The following is a 22,331-nucleotide window of genomic DNA, read 5'->3' as shown; positions in this document are numbered from 1 at the left end:
AAACTACTCTCAAACAGCCCTCCACTACACTCAAACAACCATCACTTCTCTCAAACAACCCTCCACTACTCTCATACAACCCTCCACTACTCTCATACAACCCTCGACTATTAAACAACCCTCCACTACTCTCAAACAACCCTCCACTACTCTCACACAACCCTCCACTACTTTTAAACAACCCTCCACTACTCTCAAACAATCCTCACTTCTCTTAAACAACCCTCCACTACTCTCAAACAACCCTCCACTACTCTCATACAACCCTCCACTACTCTCAAACAACTCTCCACTACTCTCAAACAACCCTCCACTACTCTTAAACAACCCTCCACTACTCTCAAACAGCCCTTCAACCACCAACAATCCTCCTTCAACCTGCTGTTTGATAGCCGCTGTGTTGCCATACGAATCATACTCGTGTTTTCTTTTTATACTTGTGGCTTAAATAGTTTATATGTAGACTCGGAAAAAAATTAGTACTTTACAGATTCGTATATGAATGTTTTAATGGTCATGACAACTTACGCCAATCCGAAAAGACTTACCAAAATTTATTTTTATAATTACAGTTCTGTATTAGTTGGTAGTTTGGTGTACGACTGGTACTGTCCAGCTTGATGGTTCAGCTGGTGTGGTAGACATTGGTGTCAACTCAAGTACCGCGCGTTTATTTATTGTTATTTCCATATGCATGTGTAGTGATGATCGAGGAGAAAAACACATAGAGATGACTGCTGTGATAATCTTGCTCTGAATAATGAATTATCAGCTCAAATGTTATTTTCATGGAATCACAACACAATGTCCGTCTATGATGGTAGATGTTAATATTTACTTATTTGTTAGTAAACTGCACTTAGAAATTCTTTACTGAGATACATTACTGAGTCTTTTAAATATTTTTTTTCCATTTATAATGAAGTAAAGAAAAAACAAACACTGTTAAACAATAGCGCCAAGATTCTGGACGATGCCTTGGTGTTTGAACATTGATCCTGACGCTGTCCTGGTGAACAGCTGACTACGTTCCACGAAACATTTAATAGACCAATATATGGTAAATTTTGGTTAGAATTTTTCTTAATAAAACCGTATTTCAGATTTATTAAAAAAGAGAATAAAAAAGGCAAAATAAAATAATAATAATAATAATAATAATAATAATAATAATAATAATAATAATAATAATAATAACAATAATAATAATAATAATACTGAAAAAATGCATAGAAAAACTTCACATGTGTTTAAGTGGACTTAGAAACTGAGACATTCAAGTATCTTACTTCCAACTTTCGTAATTTCCTCTCTTCCTAGCCTTTTCTATCTTCTGGATAACTGTGAATCCCGAGTGAATCAGTTCCCGCTGCTCGAAGCACGACTGGAGCTCCAGGAGACCTACCTGAACATCCGTCCCTCACCAGAGGAGCTTCGAACACTGGCCGAGTCACTAGTCAGTGAGATCCTTCACATCTCTACCCTGGTACCGCGCCTCGCAACACACGTTCAGGACACCTACCTGGTAAGTAAATGTGCGTTTGACTTGGTCACTCAAAATTAATGATATAGTGACCTGGCCACCCGTAACTTGCAACTATATGTATTTTGGTCACTGTCCGATCCTAGAAATGTATCCCACAATGCATAATCACAGTAATTTGGACCTCCTCGACAATAATGCTAACTGTAGCATAAATTTCTAATGAAAGGAATCAGAAAAGGCATTCACAAGTCACCACATGGAAACTATCCCAATCTCTTGAATAGCAATGACAATTCAGGACATATACAACTCAAAACTAATTAAAACCTTCCACTTGAAGCCATACTGAAGAATTCTACTGTTATCTCAGAGCGACCAATATCGCTCAAAAGTACTATTATCTAATTATCAGCCACGAAGTACTGAAGCAAGCTAGTCGTGGCGTTCAGAAATGTTCTTAAAATAATTAGTAGTTTTTCCAATTTCTTCCATAAAATGCCAAACTAGAACCTACATAGGCCATAATCAATCCAAGTTGTTCTAGATAATTGATTGATCAGCAGATAAATAGATAAATAAATAAATATCTATATATGCAAATAAGTAAGAATGCAATTTTAATTTTAGACTTTGTGTATGTAATTTTTTTTTCAATTGTCTTGAGGACACGCGTGTTATGGACACATAAAACTTACGTTATGTAGTTTAAACCTAGTATAACCCCGTACATTAAACACTGTGACTCATTTCTGACCAGGAGATATATTCTGTTATTTCACAGAAATCAATTTGTTGAATAAAACTGGCACTTATAAACCTTCATAATCTAAAATCAAGGAGAAGCTCGCTTTGAGGAAAACGTTTCGGCACTAAAAGTTTAAAGGCGACCAGATGATGCATTCCACAGGTCCTGCACAAAATACAAACAAAACATCTATAAAGACTAAACCTAACGAACGTTTCATGCATTTCATAAGATATATCAGCCATTCAGAAATGTTTTCATTTAATCAGTGGAAAGGCTAAACCTTAAGGGGTTCTAGAGCGTCTGGGGAATGGGAGACATTCAAATTCGATCCAAGAAAGGAAAGGGTAAGTCCAGTTCCTAAGATCAAGAGCCCCTCACCAGCATCAAGGCCCCATTCTTGATGTGGCATTCTCCAGTTACAGTATTTAATGCAAAATAATTCTATACCATTTAAAGATTAAAAGTGGCAAAGTTGCACCTAGAAATTCCATGAATAATTCCAACCATCTTGTAAGTGGGAAACACCATTGTTGACATTATGAAGGCCGTCAAGAGAGTTTTCTCAAGTCATTATAGAGAAAAAACTTTCGTGAAGAATCTCTTTAATACTGAGCAAATGGCCACTATATTTGTAAGGTATTCCACGAGACTTCACCTTGTTATAGTGCTGCACGAACCTTCACCTTGTTATTGCGCTCCACGAGACTTCACCTTGTTATTGCGCTCCACGAACCTTCACCTTGTTATAGTGCTCCACGAACCTTTACCTTGTTATAGTGCTTCACGAACCTTCACCTTGTTATAGTGCTCCACGAACCTTCACCTTGTTATAGTGCTTCACGAACCTTCACCTTATTATAGTGCTTCACGAACCTTCACCTTGTTATAGTGCTCCACGAACCTTCACCTTGTTATAGTGCTCCATGAACCTTCACCTTATTATAGTGCTTCACGAACCTTCACCTTGTTATAGTGCTCCACGAACCTTCACCTTGTTATAGTGCTTCACAAACCTTCACCTTATTATAGTGCTTCACGAACCTTCACCTTGTTATAGTGCTCCACGAACCTTCACCTTGTTATAGTGCTTCACAAACCTTCACCTTATTATAGTGCTGCACGAACCTTCACCTTGTTATAGTGCTCCACGAACCTTCACCTTGTTATAGTGCTTCACAAACCTTCACCTTATTATAGTGCTTCACGAACCTTCACCTTGTTATGGCGCTTCACGAACCTTCACCTTGTTATAGTGCTGCACGAACCTTCACCTTGTTATAGTGCTTCACGAACCTTCACCTTGTTATAGTGCTCCACGAACCTTCACCTTGTTATAGTGCTTCACGAACCTTCACCTTGTTATAGTGCTTCACGAACCTTCACCTTGTTATAGTGCTCCACGAACCTTCACCTTGTTATAGTGCTGCACGAACCTTCACCTTTTTATAGTGCTCCACGAACCTTCACCTTGTTATAGTGCTCCACGAACCTTCACCTTGTTATAGTGCTGCACGAACCTTCACCTTATTACAGTGCTTCACGAACCTTCACCTTGTTATAGTGCTTCACGAACCTTCACCTTATTATAGTGCTTCACGAATGTTCACCTTGTTATAGTGCTTCACGAACCTTCACCTTGTTATAGTGCTTCACGAACCTTCACCTTGTTATAGTGCTTCACGAACCTTCACCTTATTATAGTGCTTCACGAATGTTCACCTTGTTATAGTGCTGCACGAGACTTCACCTTGTTACAATGCTCCACGAATCTGGACCTGTTTATTGTGCTCCAGGATTGAAAATTTGTAGAATACTGGAAACTTAGAGCACAGTGCCTAACATTGTTACGGATCTGTTCGTGAAAATTAAAAACTCTTGAAAAAACGCGAGTATTCAATATTTCTCTATTTCTTTTGCATTTATATTCTATTTAAAATTCTTTACAATCCTTAAAGAAAAAAATAATTTTGTGTTTTATAAGTAGAATTTTATATTTTTTTTCTTCGTTATTGGCAAACTGGTTCCTAAACGACACAAATTCAATAAAAACATATATTTACAACTGAGATACACCAGCGATTAAGTGTTTGAATCAAGACCCAGAACGGTCATTATCTAGCTATTAGACTGGTTATAAATGACCATAATTTTTAAAGGGGTGGACCGGTAAGCCAGCGGAAGGCCTCGGTCAGATGACCAAAAGCTCCAACGGCGGGTCATCATCTGACTAAGACCCGCGTCAGGAAACATTTGTCCTGTTTCCTGACGAACCTTACCTAACCTAACCTAATCTAGCTATTGTTTGAAAACCAGTTTATTTAAGCAAATTGACAGTTTAAAATTTACATAACTTAAAGTAAAAAACATGCTTTATTTTTAATAAAACCCATCAATCTTTAAAGTTTGAAGCCTATAAGAAAAAACATTCTCCAGTAATTGATCTGAATCAAACGATTTCAAGTTTTTTAACACTTTCGTTAAAATTTTAAATTTGTCCATTCACATTCTAAACTTAGTATCAACCTTCTTATAGACTACATCAGCAGTAATGTTTTGAAGCCGATGAGACAGAGCGTCACTCTATAGTTATTGAATGAAAATTCAGTATCATTATATTTTAATAAAAATGACGAACTGGGACTTGTGCAGCTCAGCGAAAACATGAAGGAACTTCGGTTCCTGGACAACAATCACACCAGGGCTGATAATTTGAAGACGGTCAGAAAAGGTATCACATGGATTCCAACGAATTTAGTACATTAATAAATTTTCTTGCATACAAAACTATAGGTACTATCATGTTTGTAAAATGCATTAGCCGTTAAATATTGAAGCTATTCAGAAGAGGAATGCTCCAATATATTTAACGATGTTTAACGGGAATGATTCTACACATAAAACTGACAGATGTTCACCTACACACTTGAATTTCATTTTCCGCCGTCGTCAGATTAGGAGGCACTCTTTTGAACATATGAAACCAATCAGCAGAGTGGTTTAGAAGTTATCGAAGTAATTCCAAAAAGGTAAGAATGAGTTTTATTTTGGTCTGTTGAGTTCGGCTGTAGAAGTTACCAGCATAAGCGCGGTCACTTGACCTATTAAGAGAATGCGGAATGGTGTATACACCAAATATTAGCTTTTAAATAACCATTTAGTCCCTCCAACGAACTTATTTACAAGTATTTACAGTATATATGGACGGTTTAACAAATACCATAATACGTGTTGGTTTGACAAGAGAGAGAGAGAGTCTAAGTATGAGAACTTCCTCAAGCTACAACTCTTAGACTCCCATACAAAAGACAATTTTAGTATGATTTTAACCAGTCTGAAGCTTGTGAGTTACTGAATTTCCAAAACAAGCCCTGGCCGCAAGTTTCCCACACCGGGGCTTCCTTCTCTCCCTGGATGGCAAACCTCTAGCACAAACTGGCAGTTACCCCGTGCGTGAACGGTGTACTCACCTTGATAGATGATAAACTACCATGCCAACAACTTTTTATTGATGGTATGCAGGACCCTGGATACGTATGATGCACATAAAACATAAAAGCGTAGTCGTCGTATGGTACGTCACAGATTCCACAAGTTTTGTCACAGGTCACCTGTACATGCCAGTTGTGCCAAGAATCTTGTTCTGTTTACAGCACACATGTGTTGAATATTTGAAGCTGAGTGCATGAAGCCTTCTAATGTTATGAGTGAAATATAAAAGAAAAGCTGATGAAACAGATTTAAATAAACAATCACTAAAAGGTTACCTTCCAAGATATCAAAACACAATTACTTTCGTTCTGCTTTAGAGATCTATAAAAATATTTTAGTGTCTTCTTCATCCATCTACATAAAAAAAAAAAGAAAAAAATTTGATCTAAAACAAATTACAATAGACAAATTATCCTCAATTCCTCTTCAAGGAAAGTACCTTGTTTCCTTCCCTTAAATCAAACTCCGTATTCCCCAAACATTGTATGACTCTAATAGGTTTAGTAGTTGTCTATGAATATTATAATAATCAACATTTATTAAATTTCCTCAGCTAACAGTCACATACAGCAAAAAGAGTTTCTGGGAGGTTTATTAATTACCGGATATATTCATGAACTGTCAAGTGAGGAAAACCTTTATGAGCTTAGAGGGACTTCTCAATGACAACGTAAAGAATTAGATTTTTTTTTTTTGAGAAGGGGTCTTTAGAAATTGCATAATAATTTTTTGCTTGCTTCTTTATAATAGCCAGACGTAGAAAAGGACGAGGAGATAATAGATCTAAAAGAGACGCTACTGGGAAGGTTCCAGGTGGCTGCCGCCAAAATATCAGAACACAGGGATCAGTTTCTTCAGCACCAGGCTCTCTGGAAAGACCGACGTAGCGAAATGCTGGACAAGTTCCTCACCTCGGGCGACAACGGGGCCCAACCTTCCTTACAGCAGTTCAGACAACAGGTATTGTTAAAGGCTGCAGTTATCTGATTGCTTCTCTAATATTGAATCAAGCCTCATATCATCACCAAATGTAATTCATCATGTGTTTAGTTATTTAATAAATTTATATCAATAAAATCGTTAATTCTAATTGGCACTTGTTAATTTATTAAAATAGTTGTTTTAAAATAATTACTACATACCATTTATCATTTCTCCCATGGTATGCTGCCAGTACATTCCCATGGCATAAGAGAGATACTGGGGCCATGGACTTATTTTTATATTAATTTGGGACATTTTGGCTTCTCCTGAGCACCCACTGTTTTGGAGAGGCCGAAGTTTCGAGGGTCAGGCAGTTGGGGAGTTGCAGCAAGGTTGGGAGAGGCTGGAAGGTGGGGAGGGACTGAAAGGTGGGGAGTTGCAGTAAGGTTGGGAGAGGCTGGAAGGTAAGGAGGGACTGGAAAGTGGGGAGTTGCAGCAAGGTTGGGAGAGGCTGGAAGGTGGGGAGGGGCTGGAAGGTGGGGAGTTGCAGTAAGGTTGGGAGAGGCTGGAAGGTGGGGAGGGACTGGAAGGTGGGGAGTTGCAGTAAGGTTGGGAGAGGCTGGAAGGTGGGGAGGGACTGGAAGGTAGGGAGTTGCAGCAAGGTTGGGAGAGGCTGGAAGGTGTTGAGGGGCTGGAAGGTGGGGAGTTGCAGCAAGGTTGGGAGAGGTTGGAAGGTGGGGAGGGGCTGGAAGGTGGGGAGTTGCAGCAAGGTTGGGAGAGGCTGGAAGGTGGGGAGGGGCTGGAAGGTGGGGAGTTGCAGCAAGGTTGGGAGAGGCTGGAAGGTGGGGAGGGGCTGGGAATCATGGCCCTAAGAGTACCCCGTCACTGCATTTCCATACTATAAAGAAGGTACCTGGACTATAGGCTTGCCGAGTATATGTGCGATGTATGTTAGAATCACGTTTAAGTGTTGACAACAGATTTGCATAATACAAATTCTCATATATGTTATAGAATTTTTACTTTATATTTTAATATAATTTCCGATGTGGTTTATTCATATTAAATAAATTGATAAATTGGTGTTAAATTGGTGCGCCTGTTTTTCATTCCTCTTCAGATTTTTTCAAGATTCAATGTCAGTCTACTTCTAACAACAAAGAACAATATTAACATTTTTTGAAACATAAGAGTTTAACACTGAAAGCAAACAGCTTTTGTGTCAGGTTGGTTGACGTTATAAGATTTTCACATAGATTTGAAAATTCACCTATTTATATCACTGTAACATTCTCGAGTACTGAAGAATTAGACACGTGTGCAACATCTGGGTATCTTTATTTGTAGACGCTTCGCCAACCAGTGGCCTTATCAGTACAATACAAGGCCATAATGTGAAGAAATATATGCAAAAGATGAGGTTATCAGTCCCTCAGCCTCGTAGTTGGTGAAGAGCACCGCACCACCTACAAGGCTGAGGGACTGATAACCTCATCTTTTGTATATAATTCTTCACATTAGCCTTGTATTGTACTGATAAGGCCACTGGATAGTGAAACGTCTACAAATAAAGATTCCCAGATGTCGCATATGTGTCTAATTCTTCATCTTGTTCGTATTGTACACCATTTATGTACTACTCGAGTATAGTTTTATTTGTAATATGCTCGACCAATTACATTAGCAACAGTATACCAGGGCGTTTATTGCACAGCTAATTATTCTACAAAACTCTGATATGTAAAAACGAAGTTGTTAGTATTGCTTGATATTTGGCTGCTGTGAACATTTTATAATTTACCTTTTTTCTTAGATTGACCAATACGAGGCCCTTTACACTGAGCTGGAGGGTATTGAGACGACAGTTGTATTCGATAAGTGGTTCCGCCTCGACGTTAGGCCATTTAAACATAGTCTTCTGGAGAACACTAAGAAGTGGGGCCGCATGTACAAGCAACACCTCATCAGTCAGGTCACAGACAGGTACGAACAGGCTATTCACAATTTCATCTCAGTCGAGGTCTGTTATCTGCATGATGGTCATGCAAACTATCTGATGATATCTTATTAGGTTGTTTTAATACATAAGTTTGAGCTTAAAAGAAACTATCATTATATATACCTTATGGCATCGCCCGGTTTATTATCATGAAACATGAGACTATTTTCAAGGCGTCTCGCAGAGAGACTTATATTGACATTTATACTTGGTCTAAAAGGTATCAGTTCTTTTACCATAACGAACAATTCTTTAAGAACCTATTCTAAATTATAAATTAAAATAGTTTACTTGAAGTTACAAACCATTCGTGAGGATGAATTGATGCTAGTGAAGGTTTCTTAACCCAAAGAACAGGAACTGCCCTCACTTTCATAAGAACATAAGAAAGGAGGAACACTGCAGCAGGCCTGTTGGTTCTTTACAATCCATCCCACTAACAAAACATTTGCCTAACCCAGTTTTCAATGCTCCCCAAGAAATAAGGTCTGATAACTCTATCCACTCATTTGCAAGTCCCACTCAAATCCAACCCCTCCCACTCATATATTTATCCAACCTAAATTTGAAACTACCCAAAGTCCTAGCCTCAATAACCCAACTAGGTAGACTGTTCCACTCATCAACTACCCTATTTCCAAACCAATACTTTCCTATGTCCTTTCTGAATCTACACTTGTCTAATTTAAATCCATTACTGCGGGTTCTCTCTTGGAGAGATATCCTCAAGACCTTATTTACATCCCCTTTATTTATACCTATCTTCCACTTATACACTTCGATCATGTCTCCCCTCATTCTTCGTCCTTGGATCGAATCTGATTGCTTCCTGTTCCCCTGACGCTGTATGCTTAATTCGTAGTCACACAGAGACAGGGAATGGAGAGCAATCATTTTCAATTCAAGGAAAGTGAGAGTAGTTCCAACTCTTTGGATCAAGATCAATAACTAACACTTATCATTAACATTACAATACTTTAAATATTACTTTTAGATCCTATACAACTAAGATACAAAGTAAGACAGGAGAGATCAAGTCAGCTCTTCTAACCCTATTAATACACTCCAGTGATCTTTTAAACCATACCACGGGCGGGGTTAAATCCCGCGATAAGAGAGCCATAAAACTCCAGACCGACGCGCTAGCCACTGGGCTAGCGCGTCGGTCTGGAGTTTCATGAGTCTCTGATCGAGGGTTCTAACCCCTCCCATGGTTTTGTTTGCATTCGTGTCATTACGATTTCGTGAGTCGTGATCTTTTACATTGTGTGATGACTCCAGGGATTCATGAGCCCAGTGATTTATATTGTTTGACGAGCCCAGCTATCTCTGGCCTTCACTGACGACACCCAGTGATCATTTATATTCTATGACGACCCTAGTGATCTCGTACATTGTATGGCCGCCATTAAAGATCTCTTACATAGTTTAAAGACCAGCAGTGACTTCTTGGAATGCGTTTGGAGCCTCAATATCTGTTTACACAGATAACTTCCAGAGATATTGCATTCTATGATGACCCCCAGTCATTCTTTACATTGTACAACGACCCGCATTGACATTTTACTTTATATAATGAACCCAGTGACGGGTGACATTGTATGACGACCTTCATTGACAGCTTTCATTGTATGATGACTACCAGTGGCCAAGTACATTGTATGATGACCACCTTTAATCTATTACATTTTTTCTCTTTGGGTGCTCACATGTTAAAACATTTTTGTGGTGTTTGTTAGCTTGACGGAGTTGGACAAATTTATCAAGGAGACTGAGGTGGGCGTGGCTCAGGACCTGGGTAACGGGGACTACGACGTTCTGGTTTCCATCATGGGACACCTGGTGGCTGTGCGGGACAGGATCCACGCCACGGACGCAATGTTTGAGCCCATCAAGGCCACCATTACTTTGGTCAAACAGTACGGTGACGACTTGCCAGAGACTATGCATCTCAAACTCCAGGTACTTAAAAGTGTGTTCGGCTGATTTATTTATTATTAGATTAATATAATCATTAAAATATTTTTGTATGATCGTGTCCAGGTTAGTTCTTGTAATTCTAAAAATAAGCAATAATTTTTCTTTTACACTGCAGAAAAATCCGCTTACATAAGTAATATAGCTCTACATTTTTTGTCTTATTTTATATAATTAAATCCAAGCTATTAGCTCTGTAAACAAACAACCCTAAATAAACTGTCATACAATACTGCTGTGTTGTGGATGAATGGTTCAGAGAACCGACATGTTGATAAATTAGACACATGTGCAACTCTTGGGTATCTTTATTGAGGAAACGTTTCGCCACACAGTGGCTTCATCAGTCCATACAAAGGAGAATCTTGAAGAACAGGAGGAGAATGAGGTAATCAGTCCCTCAACCTTGAGTCGATGTGGTCAGTCCATCAATCTTGAATAGAATACCAATCTATTCAAGATTGATGGACTGACCACATCGACTCAAGGTTGAGGGACTGATTACCTCATTCTCCTCCTGTTCTTCAAGATTCTCCTTTGTATGGACTGATGAAGCCACTGTGTGGCGAAACGTTTCCTCAATAAAGATACCCAAGAGTTGCACATGTGTCTAATTTATCAACTGCTGTGTTGTATCTGAATGCTACAACCATACACATAATCGTACGTAGCCATTACCTGAAGTAACCCCGTGTTGCAGGAACTACCTGAGCAGTGGGAATCACTGAAAAAACAATGTGACCTGGTCCGTCAGCATGTCGCCCCACTGAAGGCCAGTGAAGTAAACAGCATCAGAAGGAAGTGTGTCAAATTTGAGACTCGTCAAGCAATCTACCGAGAGAAGTTCAAGAAATATTCCTTCTTTAAGTAAGTGCATTTTAAATGACTTATCCTCTTGTGTGTGTAGCGGTAAAACCTGTAACAATATCAGCACTTGATCATAACACCATCACACAACGTTTGTGTGTGTAGCGGTAAAACCTGTAACAATATCAGCACTTGATCATAACACCATCACGCAACGTTTGTGTGTGTAGCGGTAAAACCTGTAACAATATCAGCACTTGATCATAACACCATCACACAACGTTTGTTTCTGCAGTTACTCTAAAGTTTCTAGCATAATGATTGAGTTGCAGACTTCATGGATTTGTTTATATTATGAATTCGTCCAAAATGGAAAAGAAATGTATCATGAGATCTCGCTAGTTTATTTGCTTGGTGTACTGGACCACGTAGGTGCTCCTTAAAATGCCCACAATTTATTTTTTGCTAAATAAGTTTATGTAGGTACAATTTTGGAGAGTTTTGGATGACTGTCGTTGTCTTAGATAGTAACGTGTGTAAATTACCCAGGAAAACCCAATAAAATCAAAGTGAATTATTTCTATTAGGGTCTTATTTTTTAACAGGATTTCTTTCGTTCACATGTTATTTTAAGCCACATATAGTATAAAGTGATCTGGAAATGTAAGAAGTTAACGAAAAATATTTTTAACGTGATGGAAATATCGAAAATTGTGATAAAATGTTTATACAGTGAGGCAGCTAGTACCAGACCTTTTCTGTGTCTTAATTGGTAGCGCACTTAGCTCACATACTCCGTGTCCGTGGCTCTATCCCCGGCACGGGTGCAAACGTTACGCATGTTTACTTTCAACTCCTGGCCCTGTTCACCTAGAAGTAGGTACCAAGGTTACATATATACATATATACGAATGTTATATATATATATATATATATATATATATATATATATATATATATATATATATATATATATATATATATATATATATATATATATATATATAATTATTTCTTATCAACACATCGGCCGATTCCTACCAAGGCAGGGTGGCCCGAGAAAAAGAAAAACTTTCATCACCATTCACTCCATCACTGTCTTGCCAGAAGGGTGCTTTACACTACAGTTATAAAACTGTAACATTAACACCCCTTCTTCAGAGTGCAGGCACTGTACTTCCAATCTCCAGGACTCAAGTCCGGCCTGCAGGTTTCCCTGAATCCCTTCATAAATGTTACTTTGTTCACACTCCAACAGCACGTCCAGTATTAAAAACCATTTGCCTCCATTCACTCCTATCAAATACGCTCACTCACGCTTGCTTGAAGTCCAAGCCCCTCGCACACAAAACCTCCTTTACCCCCTCGCTCCAACCATTACTAGGCTGACCCCTACCGCGCCTTCCCGCCAGTACAGATTTATACACTCTTGAAGTCATTCTGTTTAGTTCCATTCTCTCTACATGTTCAGACCATCTCAATAACCCCTCCTCAGCCCTTTGGATAATAGTTTTGGTAATCCCGCACATTCTCCTGATTTCCAAGCTACGAATTCTCTGCATTATATTCACACCACACATTGCCCTCAGACATGACATGTCCGCTGCCTCCAGCCTTCTCCCCGCTGCAACATTCATCACCCATGCTTCACACCCATATAGGCGTGTTGGTATAACTATACTCACATACATTCCCTTCTTTGCTTCCATGGACACAGTTCTTCGTCTTCACGCACTCCTAAGTGCACCACTCACCTTTTTCCCCTCATCCTTCATGGACTCATCTGCTGACACGTCCACTCCTAAATATCTGAATACATTCACCTCCTCCATACTCTCTCCCTCCAATCTGACATCCAGTCTATCGTCACCTAATCTTTTTGTTATCCTCATCACCTTACTCTTTCCTATATTCACTTTCAATTTTCTTCTTTTACATACCCTACCAAATTCATCCACCAGCCTTTGCAACTTCTCTTCAGAATCTCCCAAGAGCACCTTGTCATCAGCAAAGAGCAACTGTGACAAATTTAACTTCGTGTTAGATTCTTTCTTTTAACTCCACACCCCTTGCATAGACCCTCGCATTCACTTCTCTTACATCCCCATCTACAAATATATTGAAATATAAACACAAATGCAGTATAATGTGATCCTTTATTGACTACGTTTCGCCCACACAGTGGGCTTTTTCAAGTCACAAACAGAACTACCTGGGGTGGAAGGAACGCGAGTATTTATAGTCCGGTTCAGAATGCTGAGGTCAGGTGAAGAATGCTGCATCTGATGATGTACCGAGTGGGGTTATAGAGTCTAAAAACTTGGGTAGCTTGGAAAGGAGATTGGATAAGTTTGTGAGCAGACCTTCTACAGTGTTCTTATGTGGGATAGGGATAAGTTTGTGAGCAGACCTTCTACAGTGTTCTTATGTGGGATAGGGATAAGTTTGTGAGCAGACCTTCTACAGTGTTCTTATGTGGGATAGGGATAAGTTTGTGAGCAGACCTTCTACAGTGTTCTGAACCGGACTATAAATACTCGCGTTCCTTCCACCCCAGGTAGTTCTGTTTGTGACTTGAAAAAGCCCACTGTGTGGGCGAAACGTAGTCAATAAAGGATCACATTATACTGCATTTGTGTTTATATTTCCATTGTGTCGGTATTTTATACCATTTATTTCCACAAATATATTAAACAACCACGGTGACATCACACATCCTTGTCTAAGGCTTACTTTTACTGGGAAATAATCTCCCTCTCTCCTACATACTCTAACCTGAGCCTCACTATCCTCGTAATAACTCTTCTCTGCTTTCAGTAACCTACCTCCTATACCATACACTTGCAACATCTGCCACATTGCCCCCCTATCCACCCTGTCATATGCATTTTCCAAATCCATAAATCCCACGTATATATATATATATATATATATATATATATATATATATATATATATATATATATATATATATATAATGGGGTTTGATTGGTGTCATGGGGTACGGGAGTTATTTCTTGGGTAGCTTTAGGTAGAGGTCGTTTTGATAAGGACCTGCCTCGTATGGGCCAGTAGGCCTTCTGCAGTGTTCCTACATTCTTATGTTCTTATGTATATATATATATATATATATATATATATATATATATATATATATATATACTGTACGTATATATATATTCGTTCGCGACTCCCGACCCTGAGCCGGCAACAGCATATAAATAGGGAATCTTCGTTGCGGCTCGTGAACACCTCGTATCCCTGCGATCCCCGCTGGGGAGGGAACCTTTTACTTCTGCATTCGATGTTATCTATGGTCCTCCACGATGCAATACTCAAATCGTGTGAAGATCAAACCGAGAAGTGGGATAGTAAATTACTTGTCCAAACTAGCACTTGCAGCTGCCGTTAGCGGCACTTTGCAGGTAAAATTTATTGTGATTCTCTGTCTCCAAGATGCTTTCATTGTAGTCTGCACTGACTGCATTGAAGCTGGAAAACTAATCACCACTAATGCTACAACTACTCTCAACGAACGAGGAGTTCAAGTCGTCTTCCTCAGCTTTGAGAACCAAGAAAACTGAGTTCCTCAAACGACTGGACGAACTTATCACATCCCAGCCTCTCGAAAATTTAAGGCATCAATAGAAGACCAGAACCCTTGGGCCTCTGTGGAACAAACTTCCAAAATACCCAACGCTTCTTCAATGCCGATGGAATGGCAATCCAATACTTCCACATCAACCCAAACTACGTTGAAGCCGAGTGATTCCAACACATCACGAAGTGTTACAGCTGTTACGCTGACTTGCACACTGAATGAACATTAAAATGGTATAAAATACCGACAGATTGTTAGGTAAGACACATATGCAACAGTTAGGTATCTTTATTTTGAAACGTTTCGCCTACACAGTAGGCTTCTTCAGTCGAGTACAGAAAAGTTGATAGAAGCAGAAGATACTTGAAGACGATGTAATCAGTCCATCACCCTTAAAGTTTTGAGGTGGTCAGTCCCTCAGTCTGGAGAAGAGCATTGTTCCGTTGTCTGAAACAATATGAAGTTGAAGTGACAGAATCGGGCCTTATATAGTGCCAGGAGGTGAGACGTAGGTTGATTTGGGAGGGCAGGTCCTTCTCAAACCCAGCCGTTCTCACTAGTAGAGGTTGTCGAAGTAGATGGTCTGTACCAAGATACCCTTGTGTTGCAGTGTCTGACAGAATGAACATTAAAATGGTATAAAATACCGACAGATTGTTAGGTAAGACACATATGCAACAGTTAGGTATCTTTATTTTGAAACGTTTCGCCTACACAGTAGGCTTCTTCAGTCGAGTACAGAAAAGTTGATAGAAGCAGAAGATACTTGAAGACGATGTAATCAGTCAATCATCCTTAAAGTTTTGAGGTGGTCAGTCCCTCAGTCTGGAGAAGAGCATTGTTCTGTTGTCTGAAACAATATGAAGTTGAAGTGACAGAATCGGGCCTTATATAGTGCCAGGAGGTGAGACGTAGGTTGATTTGGGAGGGCAGGTCCTTCTCAAACCCAGCCGTTCTCACTAGTAGAGGTTGTCGAAGTAGATGGTCTGTACCAAGATACCCTTGTGTTGCAGTGTCTGACAGAATGAACATTAAAATGGTATAAAATACCGACAGATTGTTAGGTAAGACACATATGCAACAGTTAGGTATCTTTATTTTGAAACGTTTCGCCTACACAGTAGGCTTCTTCAGTCGAGTACAGAAAAGTTGATAGAAGCAGAAGATACTTGAAGACGATGTAATCAGTCCATCACCCTTAAAGTTTTGAGGTGGTCAGTCCCTCAGTCTGGAGAAGAGCATTGTTCCGTTGTCTGAAACAATATGAAGTTGAAGTGACAGAATCGGGCCTTATATAGTGCCAGGAGGTGAGACGTAGGTTGATTTGGGAGGGCAGGTCCTTCTCAAACCCAGCCGTTCTCACTAGTAGAGGTTGTCGAAGTAGATGGACTGATTACATCGTCTTCAAGTATCTTCTGCTTCTATCAACTTTTCTGTACTCGACTGAAGAAGCCTACTGTGTAGGCGAAACGTTTCAAAATAAAGATACCTAACTGTTGCATATGTGTCTTACCTAACAATCTGTCGGTATTTTATACCATTTTAATGTTCATTCTGTCAGACACTGCAACACAAGGGTATCTTGGTACAGACCATCTACTTCGACAACCTCTACTAGTGAGAACGGCTGGGTTTGAGAAGGACCTGCCCTCCCAAATCAACCTACGTCTCACCTCCTGGCACTATATAAGGCCCGATTCTGTCACTTCAACTTCATATTGTTTCAGACAACGGAACAATGCTCTTCTCCAGACTGAGGGACTGACCACCTCAAAACTTTAAGGGTGATGGACTGATTACATCGTCTTCAAGTATCTTCTGCTTCTATCAACTTTTCTGTACTCGACTGAAGAAGCCTACTGTGTAGGCGAAACGTTTCAAAATAAAGATACCTAACTGTTGCATATGTGTCTTACCTAACAATCTGTCGGTATTTTATACCATTTTAATGTTCATTCTGTCAGACACTGCAACACAAGGGTATCTTGGTACAGACCATCTACTTCGACAACCTCTACTAGTGAGAACGGCTGGGTTTGAGAAGGACCTGCCCTCCCAAATCAACCTACGTCTCACCTCCTGGCACTATATAAGGCCCGATTCTGTCACTTCAACTTCATATTGTTTCAGACAACGGAACAATGCTCTTCTCCAGACTGAGGGACTGACCACCTCAAAACTTTAAGGGTGATGGACTGATTACATCGTCTTCAAGTATCTTCTGCTTCTATCAACTTTTCTGTACTCGACTGAAGAAGCCTACTGTGTAGGCGAAACGTTTCAAAATAAAGATACCTAACTGTTGCATATGTGTCTTACCTAACAACACACGACTTGCACACTACAAAGGATTGTCCTACCAAGGATAAAAGATTCTGATCGACTTGCGGCAGTGAAGGACATGACTTCAAGGCCTGTTCCACTACCATTCCACCAAAATGCCTGAACTGTAAGAATGAACTCCACACCCTAGCTGTCAAATGCCCAACAAGAAGAGAAATGCTAGAGAAAAAAACAAAAATAACAAAAGAAAACAACTGCTAGATCTCCAACATATGTTGCAAACACTGCAAGCAGTGATTGCAAAATATTTTTTTCAAAATACTCAAGATCACTCAAAATTCATCCTCCACCAGCAACACAGTATAACCAATGCCTGTCAGTGAATCTACAAAAATCAATTACTGCATGATGTACGCTCATATGCACAGTATGGCTATACCTGGATCCTTCAGCACCACCATCAATGAACTCTTCAGGTTAAATAACATGCCAAAGTTTACTTTTCCGAATTCCCCACCTTCTTTCAGTTATAATCAAGACCATATCAAATATCAATGTCTCAACACCCGCAAGTCGCTCTCAAGCAGCTCCATCACCACCATCATCTCCTACATAAGTCGAGACTGCTCAAAATCCCACCAGTGAGATGCCACCATTGGCTTCTTCCACCACTGAGACGGACCAATTAGCGACTCACCCCAACCGCACCAACTACCGGCCAAGAGAGCTAAAACCTGTTGAAGAAATCACCACTGACTCGCTACATACCGTCACTCCAACAAATGTTATGACTTCCAGCCCACTTGCGACTGCCACCGACTCTGATACCGAAGAGTCTATGTACGCAGACTGACATGGTATTAGCATCTTCACAACCGACCAATACAGTGATGAAATGCTTTCCCAAGAACTCTACAACAGACTCCAGGATGGAACTGTTAAGTTTACCTGCAAACTTGCTCATCTACGCAGCACTGAACAAATGCTTAAGGACATCAGAGTGCATGTAGCAGACTTCGAAACCAGGATCTAACTTGATTAAGTTTCAAGAAAGGAATTTGGGAACATCAAACACGCTACCTCCCACTAGCAAGCTTCCTGTCCACCAGCTGTCCTAAACCTGGGGTGTGGTTGCAATGGACCCAGGAGTGGTTGCTTTCTCGGCCCTTCCTGGCACCACCTGCTGCTGTGCAGCTTCCTCAGCCTTTCTGACATAGGCAGCTGCCACGCAGCCGGCATGCCCAATAAGACACTAGCGTGACAGGGAGTGTCTTGAAGGGCAATTTGCAAGAACTCATTTAAAAAGGCAAGTGAAAATTTTGAGAATGCAATAATTTCGCAAAAATCATTCTAAACCTAACGAAAATAATATAGTATTTCAATGTGTTTGTTTATTATTAAATTATTGTAAACTTATCTAAAATATATTTAGTTACATTAGTACGCTGAGGTCAGTGGTCACGTGTGGTCATACCTGCCTAAGCTCTTGGGAGTTAGCGTGGGCTGTTACCAAGCACCATGGCTTGTTGTAGTGTTATAGAATCTCAGGTTCAAGCGTTAAAGAAGGAGGTTCTAATTCTTCAGGAGGAAAATAGGAGGCTGAAGCATCGCAAAGATGAATTTGGGAGTGAGTGTGAGAAGGATTTAGCTGGTAAGGAGGAAATGGTCACCAGCAGTAATAGTGGCAGCCGCTTTAAGTGGCAAGGGGTTCACAGTTCAGGAAGAAGGAAGATGAGGAGAGTTCATAGAGAAGATGTGAAGGTAGGAAATCGATTCTCTGTTCTCCAAGACGAGTGTACTTCAGTGGTTAGTGAGGTTGAAGGTACCACTGATTCCCCTGCTAATTAAGGTAAGAATATTTTAATAGTAGGCGATTCTCAGGTAAGATATATGGACCATACATTTTGTAACAGAGACAGAAAGGTCAGGCAGAGAGTGTGCCTTCCAGGAGGTAGTATTGGTAACACAGTCAGCAGGTTGGATAATATGGCAGGTAATGGGAACAAGCCCATTATCTGTCTTAGTGCTGGGGGTAATGACATAGGGAAGGGCATGAGACAGGAGCTGCTGGATAAGTACAGGTCAGCCATAGAAGTAGTTAGATCTAAGGGAGGGATCCCAGTCATATGTAGCATTTTGCCTAGAAAGGGAGTGGGCAATGAATGGATGTCTAGGGCAACTGGTATAAATCGCTGGCTAGAGAGGTACTGCAAGGAACTTGCAATTCCATTCATTGATAACTGGGACCTATTCTTTGGCAAATGTGATATGTATGCAAGGGATTAGATTCATCTCTCTGGGGATGGAGTGGTTGCATTAGCCAATTCGATTGAGAGGGTAATTGATGACTTGTCTAGGAATTTAAACTGATAGATTATAGAGGTATGGGTGTTTGTGGGAAACAATCAGGCTGCAGCATTAGGGTTAAAAACAGCAGTTATTACCGGGATACCTCAGGGATATGTTTAAAAGACAATATTCAAAATAAAGTTGCTAGTAATGGCAAATCAACTGATCAACAAACAAAGAGAGATAGTAAAGGGCAACGAGTGGCTAGCTCCCTTAAGGTTTACTATACAAATAGTAGGAGTCTAAGAAATAAGATAGATGAGCTAAAATTACTTGCAAGTGTAGGTAATATAGACATTATTGGTATAACAGAGACCTGGCTCAACCTGAAAGACAGAGAAATGCCTTCTGAATGCAACATACAGGGTTATAAACTATTTCACACTGATAGGGTCAACAGGAAGGGTGGTGGGGTGGCGATGTATGTCAGAGAAAATTTAAATTGTTGTCTTAGACATGATATAAGATTAGAAACATCGAACACAGAATCTGTTTGGCTACAGTTTCTCGAGGGACGTGACAAATTAATTTTGGGTGTGATTTATAGGCCCCCAAACCATGATAGGGAGTGCAGTAAGCTGTTATGGGACGAAATTCATAAGGTATCTAGATATAAAAATGTTGTGATAATGGGAGATTTTAACTTTAGACAAATTGATTGGGACAATATGACAGGAAATCTTGAGTCTAGTGACTTTCTTGATACGGTTCAGGATTGCTTTTTAGAACGGGTTGTGACAGAACCAACTAGAGGAAACAATCTGCTTGGCTTGGTTCTTGCCAACAAAGAGTCACTAATTAATAATCTTGAGGTTAATGATGAGCTTGGGGAAAGTGATCAAAAATCACTTAGTTTCAATATATCATGGAATTACCCAGATAACTGCAATCAAATCTCTGTCCCAGATTTTCGCTTGGCCGACTTCATGGGACTGAAAAATTACCTGGGTGGGCTAAATTGGGATGTCCTGACTATGGGTCAGGTAGGTGATCTTGGTTGCCAATATGACGTTTTTCAGAGCATAGTTCTAGCTGCCCAGACAACTTTTGTTCCCAGTAGGGAAATTAGATTTAAAAAAATGACCTCAAATGGATGAATAATAAATTGCAAGATCTCATTGGTCAAAAGAGAGGCATATATAGACGTATGAAAAGAGGAGATGGACAGTTAAGAAATCAATATATTCAATTAAAGAGAGAAATAAAGAGAGGACTAAGAAAAGCAAAAAGGTATTATGAGGCTAAGGTCGCAAGGGATTCAAAGACTAACCCAAAAGGGTTCTTTCAGGTATACAGAAGTAAGATTAGGGACAAGATAGGCCCACTTAAGAGTAACTCTGGTCAGATCACTGACAGTGATAAGGATATGTGTGAAATTCTCAATACCTACTTCCTCTCAGTTTTCACCCAGGAAAATACTAGCGATATTTCTGAAATAATAGATTATGTAGAACAAGACGATAATAAACTATGCATGATTGCGGTAACTAGTGACATGGTCCTCAGACAAATAGAGAAACTAAAACCTAACAAATCCCTAGGCCCTGATGAACTGTTTGCAAGGGTGTTAAAGGAATGTAAAGAGGAACTTATCATATCTCTGGCTAATCTTTTTAACATATCACTACAAACTGGCATAGTGCCTGATAAGTGGAAAATGGCAAATGTAATACCTATTTACAAGGCAGGTGACAGGTCCTTGGCCTCGAACTATAGACCAATAAACCTTACCTCCATAGTGGGAAAATTTATGGAATCAATAATTGCCAAAGCAATTCGTAGCCATCTTGATAGGCACAGATTGATTAATGAATCTCAACACGGTTTTATAAAGGGGCGTTCCTGTCTTACGAATTTACTAATTTTTTTCACTAAGGTGTTTGAGGAGGTAGATCATGGTAACGAATATGATATTGTGTATATGGACTTCAGTAAGGTTTTCGATAGAGTTCCACACCAGAGGCTATTGAGGAAACTTAAGGCACACGGAATAGGAGGAGAAATTTTTCCCTGGGTAGAGGCACGGCTGACAAATAGGCAGCAGAGAGTTTGCATAAATGGGGAGAAATCAGAATGGGGGCACGTCACAAGCGGTGTTCCTCAGGGGTCAGTGCTGGGTCCGTTGTTGTTCACAATTTACATAAACGACATAGACGAGGGAATAAATAGCGACTTAAGCAGATTTGCTGATGACACCAAAATAGGCCGTCCAATTCATTCTAATGAGGACACTAGAGCACTCCAGGATGATTTGAATAGACTGATGCAATGGTCGGTGAAGTGGCAGATTCAGTTTAATATTGACAAATGCCAAGTTCTAATTGTTGGACCGTTAAATAACCATGCCACATATAAACTAAATAATGTAGATCATAATACTATTGATTTCGAAATGGATTTAGGAGTTCTGGTTAGCAGTAATCTAAAACCAAGACAACAGTGCATTAGTGTTCGCAATAAAGCTAACTGATTTCTTGGCTTCATATCTAGAAGTATAAATAATAGAAGTCCTCAGGTTGTCCTTCAACTCTATATATCCTTGGTTAGGCCTCATTTAGATTATGCTGCTCAGTTCTGGTCTCCGTATTACAGAATGGATATAAATGCTCTGGAAAACGTACAGAGGAGGATGACAAAGTTGATCACATGTATCAGAAATCATCCCTAT

The 22,331-nt window shown here is 39.8% G+C and overlaps 1 protein-coding gene across 1 annotated transcript in view; it reads left to right on the top strand.

Moving 5' to 3' along the window:
• Dhc93AB (Dynein heavy chain at 93AB) overlaps positions 1 to 22,331 on the top strand; it is a 646,785-nt gene that overhangs the window by 32,193 nt on the left and 592,261 nt on the right. Inside the window, exons 5-9 of the mRNA XM_070089003.1 lie at positions 1,321 to 1,525; positions 6,474 to 6,683; positions 8,461 to 8,630; positions 10,386 to 10,608; positions 11,324 to 11,490. Coding sequence (XP_069945104.1) covers positions 1,321 to 1,525; positions 6,474 to 6,683; positions 8,461 to 8,630; positions 10,386 to 10,608; positions 11,324 to 11,490 — 975 coding nt within the window. The remainder of the gene's footprint in view (positions 1 to 1,320; positions 1,526 to 6,473; positions 6,684 to 8,460; positions 8,631 to 10,385; positions 10,609 to 11,323; positions 11,491 to 22,331) is intronic.

This window comes from Cherax quadricarinatus, chromosome 27 (assembly GCF_038502225.1).
Source record: "Cherax quadricarinatus isolate ZL_2023a chromosome 27, ASM3850222v1, whole genome shotgun sequence".
Lineage (NCBI taxonomy): Eukaryota > Metazoa > Arthropoda > Malacostraca > Decapoda > Parastacidae > Cherax > Cherax quadricarinatus.
The sequence above is the reverse complement of the archived record's forward strand: the minus strand, read 5'-3'. Positions and strand labels throughout refer to the sequence as shown.